An 18,792-nucleotide genomic window follows, 5' to 3' on the forward strand; every position below is an offset into this window, starting at 1 on the left:
CCTTAAAATGGGGATGATCATACTGCTAACAACAATAATGCAGTATCACAGGATTGGGACGGAGGCCAATCTTCCCTGGCTGTTCTTTCAAACAATTCTATAGGTTCTCTCATTCATTTCCATAGTAGGTATGAAAATAAGTTTTTTTTTTTTTTCAGTTTTTTAAAACTAACCCTCTTGGAAAATTTTAAATTTGTATGTTAAGTTAGGAATGATTGCCATCTTTAAAATATTCAAGTTTCTTGGGAAGCCTGGGTGGTTCACTGAGTTAAGACTCTGCCTTCAGCTCAGGTCATGATCTCAGGGTCCTGGGATAGAATCCCGCATCAGGGTTTCTGCTCAGCAGGGAGCCTGCTTCCCCCTCTCTCTCTGCCTGTCTCTCTGCTTACTTGTGTTCTCTCTCTGTGTCAAATAAATAAATAAAATCTTTAAAAAAATCAAGTTTCTCATCCAGAATGTGTTATATTGCTTTATTTATTTAAATATGCCTTATTACTCTCCCTAAAGTTTTATAGTTTTTCATATATAAAACCCAACAATTTTCCTGCTAGGTATATAGCTAAGTATTCTATGATTTTTCTTGCCACTAGCAATCATATCTTTTGGGTTTTGTTTTTTTTTTTCATATTATTCTGGGAAACTTTCTAATTATGCAGAACAGCCACGATACTGGAGTGTACTGAGGGGTTTCTGGTTAGTGACATTGATTGCTTTTCCACATTCTTGTTTTCCAGCCTGCTGGACTCCTATGAGTTCTCACCTCCTCCAGGAAGCCCCCTGCTGGGCTCACCAGGACAACAGCTCTTTGTAGGGTAGACTATAACTATCAATTTACTTGCTCGTGTCTCCCTCCCCTGTTTGTGCACTCAGGAATGAAAGGGAACGTTGATAGAGCTGTGCTTTTAGCAGCTAGCCTGGAGTCTGGTATTAAATTCATGTCTCGATGAGTAAATGATTGAATGAATGAATTCTATGACTCTGGTCCCTTGTCGGAACTCATTGAGACAGTATTGGCTTTTAATGAAAGCGTTATCTCTGTTGTATCTTATTTCCAAATAGCATGAGCATGTCTTTTCGTCTTCTGTGACAACACTACTGATGGCGCCCACAAAGATAGTGGGGAAGGAGGAACTCGCTGGCTGGCCTGCCACGTGTGGCGGCTCTCCGTGCTAGCTTCAAGTCATTAACATACTCTTGGCATCATTATCTAGCCAGCTACAAATTCACCTCACTCTATCATAAAATGTTTTTTTAATTTAATTTTATATTTGCAGTGTTCCAAGATTCCTTGTTCATGCACCACACCCAGTGCTCCGTGCAATATGTGCCCTCCCTAATACCCGCCACCATTCCACCACACAGGGTTCATTTCAGGAGAGTCATTGCTAAATGCTTTGCTGAAACAAAAATACATCATGGTACAATACACTTCACTTATGTAAGACATTCTTATCGGGGGATGCTGGGTGAAAGGGATCAGGGAGCTCTCTGCACTATTTTTATCATGTCTTGTGAGTCTTAAACTATTTCAAAATAAGAAAAATCATACAAATAAATGTTGGCAGGATCTTATGCCAAAGATGCTCACTGCCTTTGCTCGTCTGTATCAAACTCACACTGGCTCATGTCGATCTCTAATTTCAGGGATGCTGAAGAAGAAAGGGTCGATGGAAAAAGGATAAAGGAAGGGCTTCACTTATTTATGTGAGGGAGACGCAGGACAGGAAGGGAAAGGGCGAGTAATCTTCTTACCCAAGGCTGGGAGGGTGGGAGAGGGACCACCCTGCGTGGCCATGGCTGTGGCCCTGGCGTGGAGCTTGGAAAGCCTGTTCGTGCTCATGGCCGGCTCTCCCTCTGCAGGAGGAGTTGTCTCTGTCCAGGGAGAGGTCCCTGGAGCAGGTGCCCTGCTGCTCTGGGCTCTGTGCAGGGGGCTTGTCCTTGGTAGTGTCTGCTGGCTCGTGGGTGTGAGTTTTGAAGTCACAGCTGTGCCCCTGGGAGCTGTACGTTCAGGGAGATGGTCAAAGGCAGGTTTTATATTCTTGACACTTGGAGTACAGACTCGTCAAGCCACTGAAAGATTGTTGGACAGCAAACGTACTGAACGCAGAAATTTAAACCTTACTTGGAACAATACCATATGTCACCAAAGAGGAGTGTTTCTTTTGGAACAGCAAAGGAAGCTAAAATACCAATTTCCAAAAACACTATGCGGGGAAGCTCTGTGAACAGAATGCAAAGCTGTCAGACTGCGAAGTACCATGCATTCGACATGTTTCCTGACAGAACCCGAATTCATCCAGGCCCTTTGCACAGCTCACAGCCCTCAGCCCCTTGATGGCACTTTTTCCTAGAAGAGGGACAGGGTGGCTTCATGTGCCCTGTGCATGTGACTAGAGACCAGAAGCGGAATTTAGGGACATCAGAAGCTGCTGGGCAGAAGCTGTCTGAAAGACAGGTAGGCCACAGCTAAGATAACAGGAAGGCTCAATTTGGAGGGAGATCCAGCCGGTGCCCTTGGACGTTCCATGAAGACAGGGAGGAAGAGGCTCAAGTGTTCATTTGAGCTTCTAGCTCCCTTTGGGCAGCCTTTGCTGGTGACGGATGCATGTAGGATGATAGGCTCCTATGAGCCCATGGGTCCCTTCTTCTGGGTTGACCAGGGCTGCCTGTAGACCAGTGGATTCCAGGCCCTACTTACCTCTTTGGCGGATCACTGTGCAGGGCACATCCTGTACAAGTCGTGTCCTGTTGCTTCATCTCTCTCTCCTGCTTCACTTACGGGGTCAGTAGTCCCCACACGCCTGAGAGGTCTGGTAGTTGTTTCCAAATCAACTGGACATAGGGCTAAGTGCCTGACCTATGCTTGATCAAACCATCACTCACCCAAGTGACTGGCTACCGAGCATACGTACTCCACAAATACGTGTCCATTTGTCAAGTGTTCTCTCTTCCCAGGCATCTGTCCTTCATAAGGGAGCACCAAGGGCAGGTACAATTGGGACTGGCCTGGGAAGGTCACAGGAAGACTAAAGAAATGACATTGACTCAATCCTCGGCTCTGTCCTCAGAATCGAGTGGGTAAAGGGAACCCACCAAATGCCCATTTCATTTCCACAACAAGAAGCCTCATGCCACACAAGTTGAGGATCCTTCCTCAGGTAAACTAAGATAAATAAACGTAATTCCAATAAACTCAAATCAAGGCAGCCCACTGAAGTGGAACTGGAGATTTATTGTAAATTTCACTTTACTCCAAGAAACGCTAATTAAGAACCTACTATGCACAGAGTGTCATGCAGACACCTGGGGGGAGCCGACTGGGGGGCTGAAGGAGTTTGGATGTCTGCCTTCAAGGGCCATTCAGTGAGGAGACATACATGGAATGTCACCTGTGTTCCAACCTGGAGTAACACCAAGTCCGAATGATGGACTAGTGTCGTGTTATAGAGTTGTAGACGACAAAAGACAAATTTTGACTGGGAGATTTTGAGGAAAGAGGAGGCAGCCGCTGAGCTGGTGATTGACAGACAAACTGGGACTCTGAAATATGGAAAAATAGGGAAGGAGTTCCAGGCCGAGTGAAGTGGCACAGGCATGCAGAGAGATGCCATCTGCGAGAAGAGACAGGAGCTTCAATGTCATTTTAGCAGAAGATTCAAGGAAAAAGAGAGCAGATGAGGCTAGGCATGTTGACAGAGCAGTGTATACTCCAGGCTAAGGTCTTTGGACCCTCTGTTCCTGACTTAGCTCTGAGTAGTAAGAAGACAAACCCAATTGTATTTTAAACATTTTAAACATTGGACATTTTAAAGAAATATGAAATGTGTCAAGGAAGACTAGTTCAGAGGCTACCTCAGGTCCAAGTAGATGACAAGGACTGGTAGATTACTAAGGTAATCACAGCAGCAGCAAATAATCTTGGAGGACCAGCCAGATTCCAGAAACTTTATTCAGCTTAAAGTGACAGCTAAGTGTAGGGGGCAAAAGCGAGCTCAAAGGTGGTTCCAAAAATACCACTTGTGCCAGGGAAAAGGCAAGCAGATGGGTGGGAGTGTGTACAGAGAGGGAGAGGATGCTTGGGTAGGGGCTGGGTATTGTAGAGTGGCAATGTCTAAAACAGGGTCACTAATTCAATTACCTACAAAAGCCAGGTAGTTAATATGAGAAACAAGTGTCAGGCTATAAGGAGCAGAGAGGGCTATGGAAAAGAGGAAGGTGTCTCTCCTAATGGGTAGGATGGCAGCAGTGCCTGCTCAGCTCCCGTGGAGTCACCATATCTTCTCTTGGAAGAGAATCCAGAGATTAATTTTAATGGTTAAATCTTTTGGTTTTAGCACAGTGTAGCTAAATAAAATACCTGAGGGCAGCATTCGGTCTTCAGTTTGCTAGCTGGGACCCTGGTTTGGAGACTATAGTAGGAGTGTGGGGGTTTCCACTCACCTAGAACACCAGACATGCTGCTGGTGAATGTGTAGTTGATAACAGGAGATTTCTCCGCCATCTCCCAGAAGTCAGAAAGATCTCTTCCTACAAAAACCACACCAACAGGATCGAATCTTGGGTTCACCTGCTAGAGGGTTCTGTTTAATTCTCAGCTCCGAGAGCTTGTCTGATGGTTCACCTGACTTTCCTGTCATCACACAGATGAAGATGCAGTCCGATTCGTTTGTTTGACTCACTATAAGACAAACCAGTACACAAGACTTAGCAATGGGTCTGAAGCTATAGGTCTTTGGCTGAAATGAAAATTCAGCTAAAAATCCTTAGCTCAGGATGTTATAGAGAAATTTAAGGCTAACTCCTTACTTTTAAGAGAGCCCTGATTTTCTGGTTTTTTTTTGGGGGGGGGGATACAGTATAATGTAATGGCAAAGGGCACAGCCTATGGGGTCAGCTTCTAGTGTTACAACATCAACTCTGCCTTTTACTAGCTATGTGGCCATGAGCGAACTGCTTGATGTCTCTGGAATCAGTTTACCCATCTATAAAATTGTGACCATTCAAATTCCACAGTCCCTCATTTAAGATTTCCAAATTCTGAAATGGAAGATCGAAGGTTTTGTGTGAGTTTGGTACCAAAACTTATTTGGTGGGAAACCTGACTTGACAGATGTGAGGCTATTCACAGTCTTTATCAGACCTGTTTAGTGTAAAGGACCATGTTGCTAAATGAATGAGTGTGTATGATTACGGCATGCTGCAATTGATGGCGATGTTCCAGCGTCTGTGGTATAGATGCCCTGTTAGACCTGCCAAAGTCTGCAAGTGAATGAATTACTAAATGTACTTGTCCCTTAAGATGCTGCCCAAAGCGGGGCCACCTGGATGGCTCAGTTTGTTAAGCATCCAACTCTTGGTTTTGGCTCAGATCACGATCTCGGGGTCATGAGATCGAGCTCCGCATCTGGCTCTATACTGAACATGGAGCCTACTTGAGATTCTTTCTCTCCCTCTCCCTCTGTTCCTCCCCCTCTGCTTGTACCACTCTCTCTCTCTCTCAAATAAAATTCTTAAAAAGATGCTTCCCAAAGTAATGTGGACATTTACTTGCACGTCCTTCAAAGGACAGCTATGATGACCTGGTGAGATAATGTGTATGGTGCCTGGCAAATAGAAGAGCTCAGTAAATGGTCATAATAATAATAACTATCACTGTGAATGTGGGCCTGTTATTATATATATTAGCATAGTGAGCAAGAGCATGGACTTTAGAGCCAGATCACCTGGGTTCAAATTGCATTTCTTCAGGATAAGCTTAGGCAAGTTACTTGACCTCTCTGTGCCATGGTTTCCCCACCTGTAACATCAGGATAAATATGTAATCACTCCACAAGGTTGTAGTGAGGGTCCAGGGAGCGAGTACACGGACAGCCTCTGGAAGAGTCCTTGCAGCTGATGAGATCTACTACTCTCCTCTCTCCTTTCCCTATTTCTAACACAGTAGTTGCTCCATTGTACAGCCCTCCAGCTTTCTGACGAGGCCATGTGTGGGCAATTGACTAGATCTGTGCTTTGCAAAGTGGGTGTCTTGGGGAAGGTGACTGGCTTGGGAGTTATATGAAGGCTCCTTTTGAATGAGGCAGATCTTTCCCAACTGCACATAGGACATGGGCTTGGGCTGCATATAGATCTAATGCTAAATTCTGATCTGGCCTTGAGCAAAATAGGCAACCTCTTCAAATCTCAGTTTCTCATCTTTTAAAATGTGAGTATAGCTATCTAGTAGAAGCTGTTTTCTTGAGTCTGTCTAGATTACCCTAACTCTGAGCCTTAAATTCTTCCTCTAACTTTTTAGATACCTTTAGTAATACCTCTGATTGAAAGACGGAGCCTTCAAATACTAGTGGTTGAAACTGGACCACACTGGTTGTCTAAATAAAACTTACACAGAGGTTCTTGGTAGCCTACTTTGTGGCAGGGCTTGGGGTAGGTGGTCCACTAGCTTTGATTATATTTTTATTACATTTTCAAAATATTTTGATTTTGATTAAATTCTGCAAATCTGCCAAATCTCCAATATCCCACACATTTTCAAGATGAACACACCGGAGAGGATGGAAGTTGACTTAAAAATCTCTGTGAGGTAGCTGGTAGAATTTCCAATGACATCCACCAGTAGGGCCGTGAAATCTGCAAGAAGGATTGAGGAGATTTAAATTTCTGATCCAGAGACTTGAGGGGAAAAGCATAGTGTATTTGGACTTTTCAGAGTAGATTTTACAAGTTTGATTTTGTTCAGTGTATTGAGGAATGTTAGCAATCATATAGAGAAATATTACTAATTATAAAGATGTCTTATTTCCAGGCAGGGAGAAAACTTCTGGATCCACAGTCATAATCCCCTTCCTCCCATTTCCCTCTCCCTCCAAATCACTCTGTGCCAACACCAAATGGCTGTGAAAAGCCATATTACTGAATAATGGTTTTTCTCATGTGTTGTCCCCTGTTATCTCCTCTAATTGCTTTAGAATACCAAGTCCACCCGACAGGAAGCCACCTAACAGTTATGCAGCATGAATTTACATAGTTTTGGATTTTCAAAATGGAATGTCAATTTTAGTGGTGGGTTGTCAAGAGACTATAACCCTACGCAAAACAGAACCAGAAACCCCTGTCCTTGCCCCCCTTGTTAAGAAGGCTGATGGGAGGAGATTGGGAGAATTTCACATTCCAGGCTATCAAATCTTTGTGAACTTTCTCTCTGAAAGGGGTTTGAATAAGGCCAGTGCTTGGCATGGTGGGAGCCATCGACCCGTGTAATTCCCCAGTGTAGCTCCAGGCAAGCAGCTGCTACCTTGTCCGGTGTTCATTTATGGTTTTCCAGGATCCAATACGTTTTTGGCTTCCAGAACAAGGATGTGAATTCTAGGAGCCCCAAAGAGTTAAGGAAGAAGCTTCTGGTGTCATCTGGATAATTTCCTGTCGTGCTTTGTGAAAACACTTCTTTTACTCGATGGGACTATGAGCTCAGGTTGGGGGCAAGCTGATTTGAAAATATTGAACGCCAAGGATTGAAAATGCAGGGCCCAGAGAGGGTCCATGTATGACAACCAATGGAACGTGCAGCACAGGAGGCCAACAGGAGGTGGACACTTGTCTACGGACCCAGAGCCATGGTGTGATCTTATCACACCTGCATAGATACATGGTCGATCTCCAGGAGAGGAGGCGTGGTAGAACACCATGCAGGTGTGGCTACCCAACCATGCAAAAGAGATGCCAGCTTGGTTATTCTCCTTTCCAGTCTGTCCTTGGTCACATTGTGGAAACTGAGGAAGGATAGTATTTCATTATTTCTTCCATCTATTTTCTTCCTACTTATCAAATGTCTTTATTGTTCATTAATTCATTTATCTAATATTCATTGAGTGTTTGCAGGGCTCCAGACACCTGCTCAGTACTGGAGGATTGTGTGAGACACCATCGCTGCCTGCCAGAAGCTGAGATTGGTGGGAGGCAGGGAAGCTCATAAGCAGACAAGTAAACTGTAATCTGCTACTAATATTGCACAAAAGCCAAGACCATGGCCCTGGAGGCAGGGCACCAAAACAGAGTCTGGGTTGTGCCCAAGTTTCAGAGAGATGATCAAATTTTCCCAGTGTCCCAGAGGATGTGCTGGAGCTTGAATTTGAACTGAGGTCTATGTTGGGCCAAAGCTCCCACTCTTCCTAATGTTCCCACGGCTGCTCAAGCAATTTCTTACTCAACATTCTGTATGAACTCTCCCTTCAGAATGGCTTTTACAATCTGTCTATACAGCTTGGAAGTAAACCAGCTGTCATTACCTCAGAGACATTTTTGTTTTGATGAACATTTGAATTATCTAATTTATTAGCAATATTAGCAATTGATGAGTGATTTCTGACTACTTTTATATATGCATAGAAAATAGGGGAAAAAGCCTTTTTGCCTATCCAATTGGTAATAACTGAAGAATGTGTCTTAGTACTTTGTGCTGCCAAAGGTGTGGAAAACATGTGCTCTCAAACAGGATTAGTAAAAGTGTAAACTTATGGGAGATGTCTTAGAGGAAATTTTGGTAATTTGAATCACTACAAAATTATTTCCCTGTCAGACAGCAATTCTACTTCAAGGATTGTATCCTACAGCATAATTAGGCAAGTACTCCAAGTACACAGGTATTCATCACAGCATTGCTTATAATTATAACAACACTGGGAATAAACTTAATTTCCATCAAGAAGAGACAAATTAAATACATTATAGTACATTCTTTCAACAATACTATGAATTCATATGAAGGATGAGACATATTTATATTCATTGGAATAGAATGGCTTTTAAGGTGCACTGATTAAAGATGGATTAAAAAGCTGCATGGCAAATGTGCCAGATATGGCTCCCATCTTTTAGTGAAAGAACATGAAATTTCAGTTGGGCGTATGGTGGCTTAACACAAAACTACATTTTTGAGTATGTTTGCAGGTGGGTGAAGCCATATGACTAAACTCTAGATGATAGAGCATGAGAAGAAGCCATGTGGAAGGTTTCCAAAGTGTGTTTATATAGTGAGCGGGAATGTCATCAGTTCCTTTCTCCTCTCCTGTGTGGCTGGAATGCAGATGTGGGGGCAAGCCATTCTGGACTATGAGAACAAGGGCAATGCATCATGGGAGGCAGAGCAACAAACTAGAAGGAGCCTGGGCCACTCAACCATCAAACAGAACCTGGTAGGTTTACCCAGATGGTCAGACACAAGAACTTTTACCTTCTACCCTCCATCAGACAAATTATTTTGGGGTCCTTTGTCGTAACAGCCTGGCTTATATACTAAATTATATGGAGAATACAGAGTAGGATGGGTAGATAGATGGGCAGATGAATGGGGCAGGTGGGACAGTAGACAAGTAGGTTAGATGACTAGTTGAAGGTGGCTTAGGCAGGTAGATCAGAGAGTTGGTTTACACCACCTTGGGTCATGTGATTACCTATGGATGTTGAGATTTTAGGTATTTCTGATTTTTTTTATTATATTGTCCCCATTGCATGGCATTTTGACATCATAATACATTATTTTTTTAAATCAAGAAAATTTAAGCTATTTTCATATAAAAAAACTAAAAATACACAAATCCACCCTCAGAGGGGGGCTTTAAGTCAGAGTTGAGACTATTCAAGTGAAAATGATCCAGGTCTGAAGGGTATCCACAAATATATCTTCCCCTAGAGACTGAGCAATGGCAAGATGCTAACCTGCGTACAGCCTCTCATGGTAGTGATCTGAGGGGAGTGGACAACGGCACATTGTGATGTGTCACAAAAAAAAATTGCCATGGCTTACAGAAGGAGCAGCACACTATTTTATCAATGGTAATGATCAATGGATCAATTATTTTCAAATAAACATTTCAGGTGTTTGGAAATATGCTTTAGCTCACCGAGGGGAGTTAGAAACTCTTTCCCTACAGATGCAACTCCACTTTTTACATTTTATTTTTATCTTTTATGCACTCAGGGCAGGGACTCAGTGCCCATTCTAAACTGGGCCCCCAACAGGGACTAATGAGAGGATGAGGAAGCTGTGGTTATGGACAACATTTGTCCACCAACGTGTAATTTGTTGCTAAGATTTGAAGGACCAGTTAAACAAGGTAATGGCTGTGAGGTACTTGCTGCGGGGCAAGACATACAGTACTCATTAAACATTACTAAGTACTCTCTTTAAAATGCTCACAATATTTGTTCCAGAAATTCCACCTCAAAGAATCTATCCTTTGAAAGTAATCTGAAAATGGGAAATATTTTAGGCACCAAGATGTCCAAGACAGGAATTTTTATGTTAAGAAAAACCTAGAATCCACCCAAAAGTCAGCAGCATATGGCTAAGAAAATGCTGATGTTTCCAGGTTATGTAGTCATTACAAATGTTTGCAGAGTTTGTAATATCCTAGAAAATATTTTTAAGGTTGGGTCAAGTGAGAAAAAGACCAGGAGGCTTTTCTACCTTCACTCATTACTCTCTTACAATCTATTTGTTTTTAAATGAAAAGTCAAAGAGATCCTTTTAAAATATAAGTTAGATCACACCACTTCTCTGTGTGGATAGTCACTTTGGCTTCCTTCTTATTCAGAGTGAAAATCAAAATCCTTGCTGTGGACTATAAACTTTTACTTGATCCTCAGAGCCTTCCCTGAGGATTTGCCCCCACAACTCTGAGCTCATTTCCTATGACCATCAGCCCTGGCCCACCTGCTCCAGCCATGCTGGCCTCTCTCATCCTTACCCTGCTGCGTGGGTTTTTGTCTGAAACACTCTGGCCCTGGGTACCACAGGGCTGTCTCTCTACTTCCTGCCTCATTAGCAAAGACTTGCCTGACCATCCTACACACAGCAGCCATGCCCACCACCATTTCCCTCCTCACCCTTTCCCCTGCTTTATTGTCCTCATGGTCATGTTAGTAGCCAACATACCATGTATTATTGGTGTATTCATTGATTCTCTGTCCCTTCCTATAGACCCTAGTCCATGAGATCGGATGCTCAAAGTGTGTCCACTTTGCCCTGTGTGGTACCCCCACACCTAGAAGAGAGTATGGTTAATATTATGTGCTCAGTAAAGAACCATTGAATGGGTGGATTCGTGGTGAAATATTAACTTTCAGTTTTACTTTTTGGGATTCTCTAAATAGAAGGAACATCAAATAATTTTAACTTTCAACTGTAAAAGTAATACAGGAGTATCCTAGCATCGAAGGATCCAGGGATGCCCTCGTCCACCGCAAAACATGCATCCTGATCTTTCAGGGGTGAACACCTACCTGGTGCCCACATACATATCTCTTTACCAAGAGATATTCCACACGTTATTTTGTAACTCTGTTTTTTTTTTTAAATTAAAAATGGCATAGAAATGTTTCCAGATGTGAGCCAAATCTAGCCACACCCATTCATTTATGCATGGCCTGTGTCTATTTACTGAAGTATAGACTACGTAACCAATTTCTTAATGGTAGGTATTCAGAGTTTTCTGTTCAAACAATGCTGCATGAACATGTTGTTCTTGCCCCTTTGTTCAGACATAACAATTTCTCTAGGACAAAAACCAAGAAAAGAACGTTCTCGTCAGCGGATGGGTACGTAGCTAAGCATAATAGATACCACTGTCTTTTCTTATTTCACTCTAAGGAGAAAAAAAATTAAGTCAAACCCATCTGAAAGGGGACAGGCAAAATCAGGAAAGCCAAAAGCCTGGCGGGTAGCGCCACCCACCTGACAAGTCATTGGTCCTGTTGTTCACACAGTAGCAGTACCGGGTGGGGAATTTGGTGGGGTCCACAGTCTTCAGGTTGGAAACTGTGAAAGAGACAGGATCCATGGGGCAGTCCTGACAAGAAGCCTGGCCCTGCAGGACCATTACTCACCATCACGGCCACCAAGAAGAGTCCAGCAGCACTTACTGTTGTAAACGGCCACAGAAAACTTGTGGAAGGCAAAGGAGCTGTAGGAAGTGATGCTTAGCAAGGAGAAGAACTTCTTGGTATCTGCCACGGATATTGAGAAAAAAGAAGCCGTCAGACAGATGCCTCCTGACAATCATAATACCATCAATTAGTAAACAGATAATAGAAATTAAAAATATAATGAACAGGGTGCCTGAGTGGCTCAGTGGGTTAAAGCCTCTGCCTTTAGCTCAGGTCATGATCATGATCCCAAGGTCCTGGGATCAATCCCCGCATCGGGGCCTCTGCTCAGCTAGGAGCCTGCTTCCCCCTCTCTCTCTCTGCCTGCCTCTCTGCCTACTTGTGATCTCTATCAAATAAATAAATAAAATCTTTAAAAAAATACGATGGAATCCACCCATACGATGAGGGTTGCTGGAGGGGAGTTGGGTGGGGGATGGGGTAACTGGGTGACAGGCATTAAGGTGGGCATGGGATGTGATGAGCACTGGGTGTTATATGCAACTGATAATTTATTGAACACTACACCTGAAATTAATGATGTACTGTAGGTTGGACAATTGAATTTAAATTAAAAAAAAAAAAGTTACCTTTTAAAGCTCTATTCAGCATTCCATTCACCAGCTCTGTCAGGTTCAGGGCAGACAGATCGACCGACCTTGCAGGCAGCTCTGGAAGAGATTCGCAGATAATGTCACCAGCAGGCTTTTCTCACAACAGAAGTTTCCCATATCTGACACTCAGGCAGACGTGCCTCCCCTTTGACATTTACTGAACTCATATCCGCAGCTGGGCACAAGGAGTTCAAAGATGAAAGTCACTGCCTGCGTTCAGGAGGTGACAGCCAGTGGCATACATCATGACAAGTTAAGATAAGAGATGTCCACATGAAGGACAGGGACACTTACTTTGTGAATAATTTGTCTCTGCCTTTGGAGGCATTCAGGATGGGTGGGAAATGCTCTCGTGTAATGGAAAGTTCAGGTAAATGGCACGAGTTCTCAATAGCACTGCATTTGGAAATGATGACACTATCTAAAAGAAAATGCTCTGACTGGGCACCGACATCCCTGGGAGATTTTTTTTTTTTTTCCTTATTCTGCAGTTCTGATGCTTGGGCACTCAGAGATTCAGGTTGAATAGATCTGGGATGTGGCCCAGACATCTCCACCAAAATCGATCAACCGGTTGTTCAGTCTCCCAGATATCTGTAGTGGGCAGCTGAGTGGAGAGACACTGTTAGGTTAAAATCTGTCCATCTCCTAGCAATTCCCGGAACATCCCGTAGAGCAGTTGAGAAGGTGGAAATAGTGGTTAATGCTCCTCTTTGTATTTTTACTTACATGGTTGTTTTCAATGTTTACTAAATGTGCAGAGACTTGTGTGGATCACACAATCTTAAGACTGGGGACATGCTGCACCAGGGTGTGGGGACTGTGAGTGTCTGGAGAAGTGGGGGAACTCCCTTGGCAGCTGGGGCCACCCACAGAGCCCTGAGGGAGGAGGGGACTCACCTGTGGTATCGAGAAAAGCCACCCCTTTTTCCTTCCTCTCTTCTCCAAGTCCAGATGCTGGGGAGAGAAAAGGCTTCGTGGGAGACATGGGAGCCTGCAACCTCCGGCTCAAGCTGAGGAGAAACCTTGGGGGCCTCTGTGCGGCGGCCTTGGGCTCAGGGAAGGTCAGCGTCACTCGCCCTATGAAAAGGCCGCCTCCTCTCCTGACACTCTAGTCTTCTTGGACTGATCTTAGCCTGGAAGTCTACATTTTAATAAACAGGCAGGGGATCTAAGCTACCCCACCCCTTTTCCAGATCAGGAAACCGAGACTCAGAGTGGACAAGAAACCTGCCTAAACAAGAGAGGGCTGAACCTGCTTCCTAAGAGCGGCAGAGCAGTGACCTTTCCAAGATATTGGGCCACATGCCCACTCAGTGGGGCTCGTGCTTTCAAAGAAACCACCATAGGAAATTTTGAAATGCCTAAAGCATGCACTCAGTCTTTATTCACTCAACAAACACTCACTGAGGGCCAAGCAATCATGCTGGGTGTCGGATCTAAAGAGATTGAAGGAAAGGGGCAAATCTCCACCTCAGTGGGGCTTTGGGTCTATGCCTCGGGTGGGAGGAGGGACAGGCATGTGCAGTTGCACACGAGGGCATGGTGGGTGCCGGGAGCTCCTCTTTCATGGTGCCTGGCCTGATCTAGTGGGGAGGGAAGGGCCTCCCTGTGGAGGGGACAGAAAGCAGTGACCTGAAAGCTCAGCTGTTTTGGACTGGGAGGCATTATGAACATCCTACATTTGTTGCTATTCTTGTTGCCATGATTCTGTTTCCTGTTACATTCCGGGGGAGCAGGTGCTTTGTGTCCATTGGACAGATGGAAAAACCAAGGCAGAGATAAGCTGAAAAATGTGTTCCAGAGTTCCAGAGCAAGTCAGGAGAAGGCTGGCCCAGTTACCTGTCACACTGAGGACAACAGCCTTTTTTCCTTTTTAACGTCTCTGTTTCCAGACGCTGAGAGGAAAGTTCTCGTGAATGAAATAGTGTCTTGAAATCAAAGCCTTACAAGTCACCTTGTCCAGCATTCCCTTAGAAGGATCAGGCCCAGGAAAGAGAAGTGATGTACCTACATCCCGTATCTAGCTGGTAGTCCTGTTTCCCCTCCCTGGAGTCCCTGGTAACCAGTTTTCTACTCTCTGCTTCTAAGAGTTTGACTACTTTGGATACTTCCCAGAAGTGGCATTGTGTAGTAGTCATCCTCCTGGGGCTGGCTTGTTGCACTTAGCTTAATGTCCTCCAGCTCCATCCACACTGTTCTGTATGGCAAGATTATCTTTCTTTCTTTTCATTTTTTTCTTTTATATTTACTTCTTTATTTGTCAGAGAAAGAGAAGGAGAGCACAAGCAGGGGGAACAGTAAGTAGAGGGAGAAGCAGGCTTCCCGCTGAGCAAGGACACTGATGCGGGACTTGATCCCAGGATCCTGGATCATGACCTGAACCACCCAGGTGTCCAGATTATCTTGGGCCAAATGGTATTTCGCTGTATGTACATACCACATTTTCTTTATCCATTCATCTGTGGATGGATGTTTAGGGTGTTCCCTGGCTTTTCAAGCAGCCTGTGGGAACTTAGATCTAGTTATCTTCTGTCTGCTTAAGCCAGTTTGACCTTTCAGCAGGTATCAAGCTTCCTGGTTAAATACGGAGGCTTGGGGTCAGAGGTAGATGGGGGCTATGGTTCTCCTTCTCGACACATGGTTACTGGAGGAGGTGGGTTGTGTTACAACAGGAGGAACTCGGAGACAAATGTTTATGACCAAGCAGGTGCAAGGCTGGCATGCAACCTGCTCTCCCGCCTGGTGCTGTGAGCGGCCCTGCACCTGAGCAGTCTACATGCCGCAGCTCCAGTGACATTTGTGGCAGACACTGACCTCACCTGTGATGGGAAGAAGGGACCTCCTTGCAGTTGAGGGATTGAGGTCCTGTGGGCTCAGGAGCTGCAGGCTACAGGGCTACTGTTCTACGCTACGAGTCTTACAGGATTCCTGCACCTGTAAAGCCCAGATGGTGGGCCCTGTGCAATCTTCCTAATCAAGAACTGTCATTGAACATGGCTCCTTCCACCAAGGAAACATCGTTTCCACCAGTCCTTTTTTGTAATTGCAAACCTGTGGGTGGATTTTGCTAATGATATTTGAAGTGTGACCTCAACAGCCCTGAAGCAGAAATTTATGAATGGAATGTCATACAGAAGCAATTTTCAAAGAAATTGCCAGACGGAGAATACAAAACTACTGGTTTCTTTCTGGATAAAAAGACCACCATAACAAATAGCATGGAGGACATGGGGAGATAGAGAGGAAAAGGGAATTGGGGGGAAATTGCAAGGGGAGGTGAACCATGAGAGACTATGCACTCTGAAAAACAATCTGAGGGTTTTGAAGTGGCGGGAGGGTGGGAGGTTGGGGTACCAGGTGGTGGGTATTAGAGAGGGCACGGATTGCATGGAGCACTGGGTGTGGTGAAAAAATAATGAATACTGTTATGCTTAAAATAAATAAAAAATAAATTAAAAAAAAAGACCACCATAGTAGCATCTTTAAAATAGAAGGTGTTGCAACTTTTTTTTTAATACTTTTTCTTGCTTACTGTTTTAATCACCTTTTATCCTTTATGATTATCTGTGGAGCAGAAATTATTCCCCCATTTAAACAGGAGGAAATTGAAGGCTCAAATAGGGGAAATATTTATTAAAAATTATGCTGTTTAGGAGTGCCCAAGTGGCTCAGCCATTTAAGTGTCTGTCTTCCACTCAGGTCGTGATCCTGGGGACCTGGGATTGAGTCCCACATTGGGCTTCTGGCTCCATGGGGAGCCTACTTCTCCCTATGCCTCTCTTTCTCTCTCTCTCATGAATAAATAAATAAAAACTTTTTAAAAAGAAGAAAATTACACTGCTTATACACAAGAAATTGGTACAACTGGTGTCCTCTGGGGAAGGGAAGTGGTTGGCTGGGGACCATTTTAACTTTATACACTTTTGTACCTTTGCCTTTCGAACCACATGAGCATACTAGTTAAAAATAAATAAAAATTAGGGGCGTCTGGGTGGCTCAGTTAGTTGAGCATCTGACTCGATTTTAGCTCAGGTCATGATCTTGGGGTTCTGAGATTGAGCCCCTCAAGTTGGACTCTGTGCTGTTCGTGGGGCCTGCTAAAGTTTTCTCTCTCTCTCTCTCTCTCTGTCTCTCCCCTGCCTCTCCCCACTGCTCACACTCTGTCTCATGAGCTCTACTAAAAAAAAATTAAAAATGAAGAGTAATTCCCCAACCCGCCCCCCCCCATTATCCTGCTTGTTCACCAAGTTAGGAAAAGCAACCAGGCCCCCGCCTCCTATGTGTTCTTTATGTTGCAGTGCATTCATTGTCTTGCTGTAAAGCCAATTTCATACCATCAAAAAGAAAAAAGAAAAGATTGAAGAAAGATGAAATTATTGCTAAGGTGATGATGGCACATGACAATACTTCCCATTATGAAATCTTCCACGGTTCATAGAATGTCATGATCTTTGTGGATTTAATAAGATCATGAGAATCCAGGTGTGCCATGAACCATAAGGCAAGAACAACTCTCAGGAACTATTCCTATGATAGAGTTTGGGCTATGGATGCAATCTCCGTGTTACAGATGGAAAAAGTGAGACCAGGAGAAGCCAAGGAGTTTGCCCAAGACAGAATGATCTGGGCAGGAGCATCTGTCCATTTACCTGTTGTAGGAAGGAATGTCATGAACTTTTCCTTCTTGGATTCTCCTTTAACAGCAGACACTAAAAGAAGAGATTGTTCATCAGAGAATTATAACCCAAATTTGACATCAGAAAATATTTAATTCAAGATACTTATTGTAAAGATGAGAAAATTATGAACTGACGTGGTGATATGTCTTGCTTACAATCCCACACATAGTTTGTTCGTTCAATTTAGTCATTGAATATTTACTGATCAACTCTAACAACACTAATGATTGACTGTTGTTTGACGGCTGGATTTTGATAAGCGTTGTGTGTGTTAGGTGCTGGGAATGAGATGATGAACAAGTAGGCACAGATTCCATTCTTATGGAACTTATAGTCTAAGGCAGACATGAAGGAAAAGAAGACCAAGGATATTACTATAAACGATGTTGAATACTTTGGAGGGCTTTGAGGGTGTGTGACAAGAAGTCTGATTCATTTCCATGGCCATGGGAGGTGATGTGTGGCTGAGATCTGGAGCCTGAACAGTATTTGGATAAGATGTGAGTAGCTGAGGGGTGATTCAGAGTGTAGATGACAGTGTGTGCCCAGGGGCTGAGGTGAGCACAATTATTGTAAAGGACTGAGCAAAGGCCAATAGTGATACAGCACAAAGAATGGAGGAGATAGGGTACTGTAGGAACTGGTGATGGCAAGATGGGCAGGGTCTTGCACAGCATGTGAAGGATTCAGGATACTGTCCAAAGAGAAGTAGGAAGTCACTGCATAATTTGGGGTGGCTGGAATGAAGGAGAAGCCTGAAAGGTTACCTAATGAGATGTATGAAAAGCTCACCCAAGGTGATGAGGGGAGAATAGGTCTTGGAGAGGCAAGAGGAGAAGCAGGGGCTGATTTGAGAGCTCTCTTAGTGATCCAGAAAAGAGAAGACAGACGTTTGGACAAGAGTTGTAGCAGTGGAGGTGAGGATAATTCTGTTGCAGAAATGGGACTCAAGTTTAAAAAGTCAGAGGACAAAATCAGAAATGGGGAATTCATCACCACCATTTTAATCAAACTCATTTAGGATTCTGGCCTGAGACATTGGCTGCTGCCATTCTCTGAAGCCTAGTGAAAATCCAAACTCATCATATGGAACAGACACTTTTTGAACACTGAGTGGACCCACCTGTGTTCCAAAGGGACAGGACACATGTAAGACCAACGCACAGCCTCACTGGAGGACAGGGTACCAGGAAGCCTGCCATGTCTGTGATACTCTGGCCCACCTAGAAGCAAGCAAGCAAGCCCTTGGAGGAAACAGGTTGGATTGCTAGGCACATTAATGCAGAATGTCCTTGAGTCATTAGAAATACAATCTGTAGAAGACTTTCGATAGTTAAGATAGGTTAGGTTATGTTGAGATAACAAATTAACTCCATCATCTTATTGACTTAATTTAACAACAGAAGTTGATTTCTTGTTTATATTAACACTTTCCGCAAATTGGTGGGAAACTCTGCTCCACACAGTCACTCAGGAACCAGGTTAATGGACTTTCACTGCCTTGTAGTTCTCTGTGTGGTCCCTGTGGGCTCCTTAGTCATTGGTTCATTGGGACTGTGGAACGGACAGAGCTG

The 18,792-nt window shown here is 43.9% G+C and overlaps 1 protein-coding gene across 1 annotated transcript in view; it reads right to left on the reverse strand.

Annotated features, from left to right (window-relative positions):
- Positions 1-18,420, reverse strand: part of HHLA1 (HHLA1 neighbor of OC90) — a 31,663-nt gene extending 13,243 nt beyond the window's left edge. Inside the window, exons 1-11 of the mRNA XM_059395529.1 lie at positions 18,342-18,420; positions 17,189-17,248; positions 13,437-13,493; positions 12,513-12,593; positions 11,920-12,003; positions 11,732-11,815; positions 6,547-6,630; positions 4,622-4,678; positions 4,438-4,527; positions 1,753-2,001; positions 1,589-1,649 (exon numbers count right to left, since the gene is read on the reverse strand). Of these exons, the coding sequence (XP_059251512.1) occupies positions 1,589-1,649; positions 1,753-2,001; positions 4,438-4,527; positions 4,622-4,678; positions 6,547-6,630; positions 11,732-11,815; positions 11,920-12,003; positions 12,513-12,593; positions 13,437-13,493; positions 17,189-17,248; positions 18,342-18,420 (986 nt within the window). The remainder of the gene's footprint in view (positions 1-1,588; positions 1,650-1,752; positions 2,002-4,437; positions 4,528-4,621; positions 4,679-6,546; positions 6,631-11,731; positions 11,816-11,919; positions 12,004-12,512; positions 12,594-13,436; positions 13,494-17,188; positions 17,249-18,341) is intronic.
- Positions 18,421-18,792: the final 372 nt, after the last annotated feature.

Source organism: Mustela nigripes, chromosome 3 (genome assembly GCF_022355385.1).
Source record: "Mustela nigripes isolate SB6536 chromosome 3, MUSNIG.SB6536, whole genome shotgun sequence".
Taxonomy (NCBI): Eukaryota; Metazoa; Chordata; class Mammalia; order Carnivora; family Mustelidae; genus Mustela; species Mustela nigripes.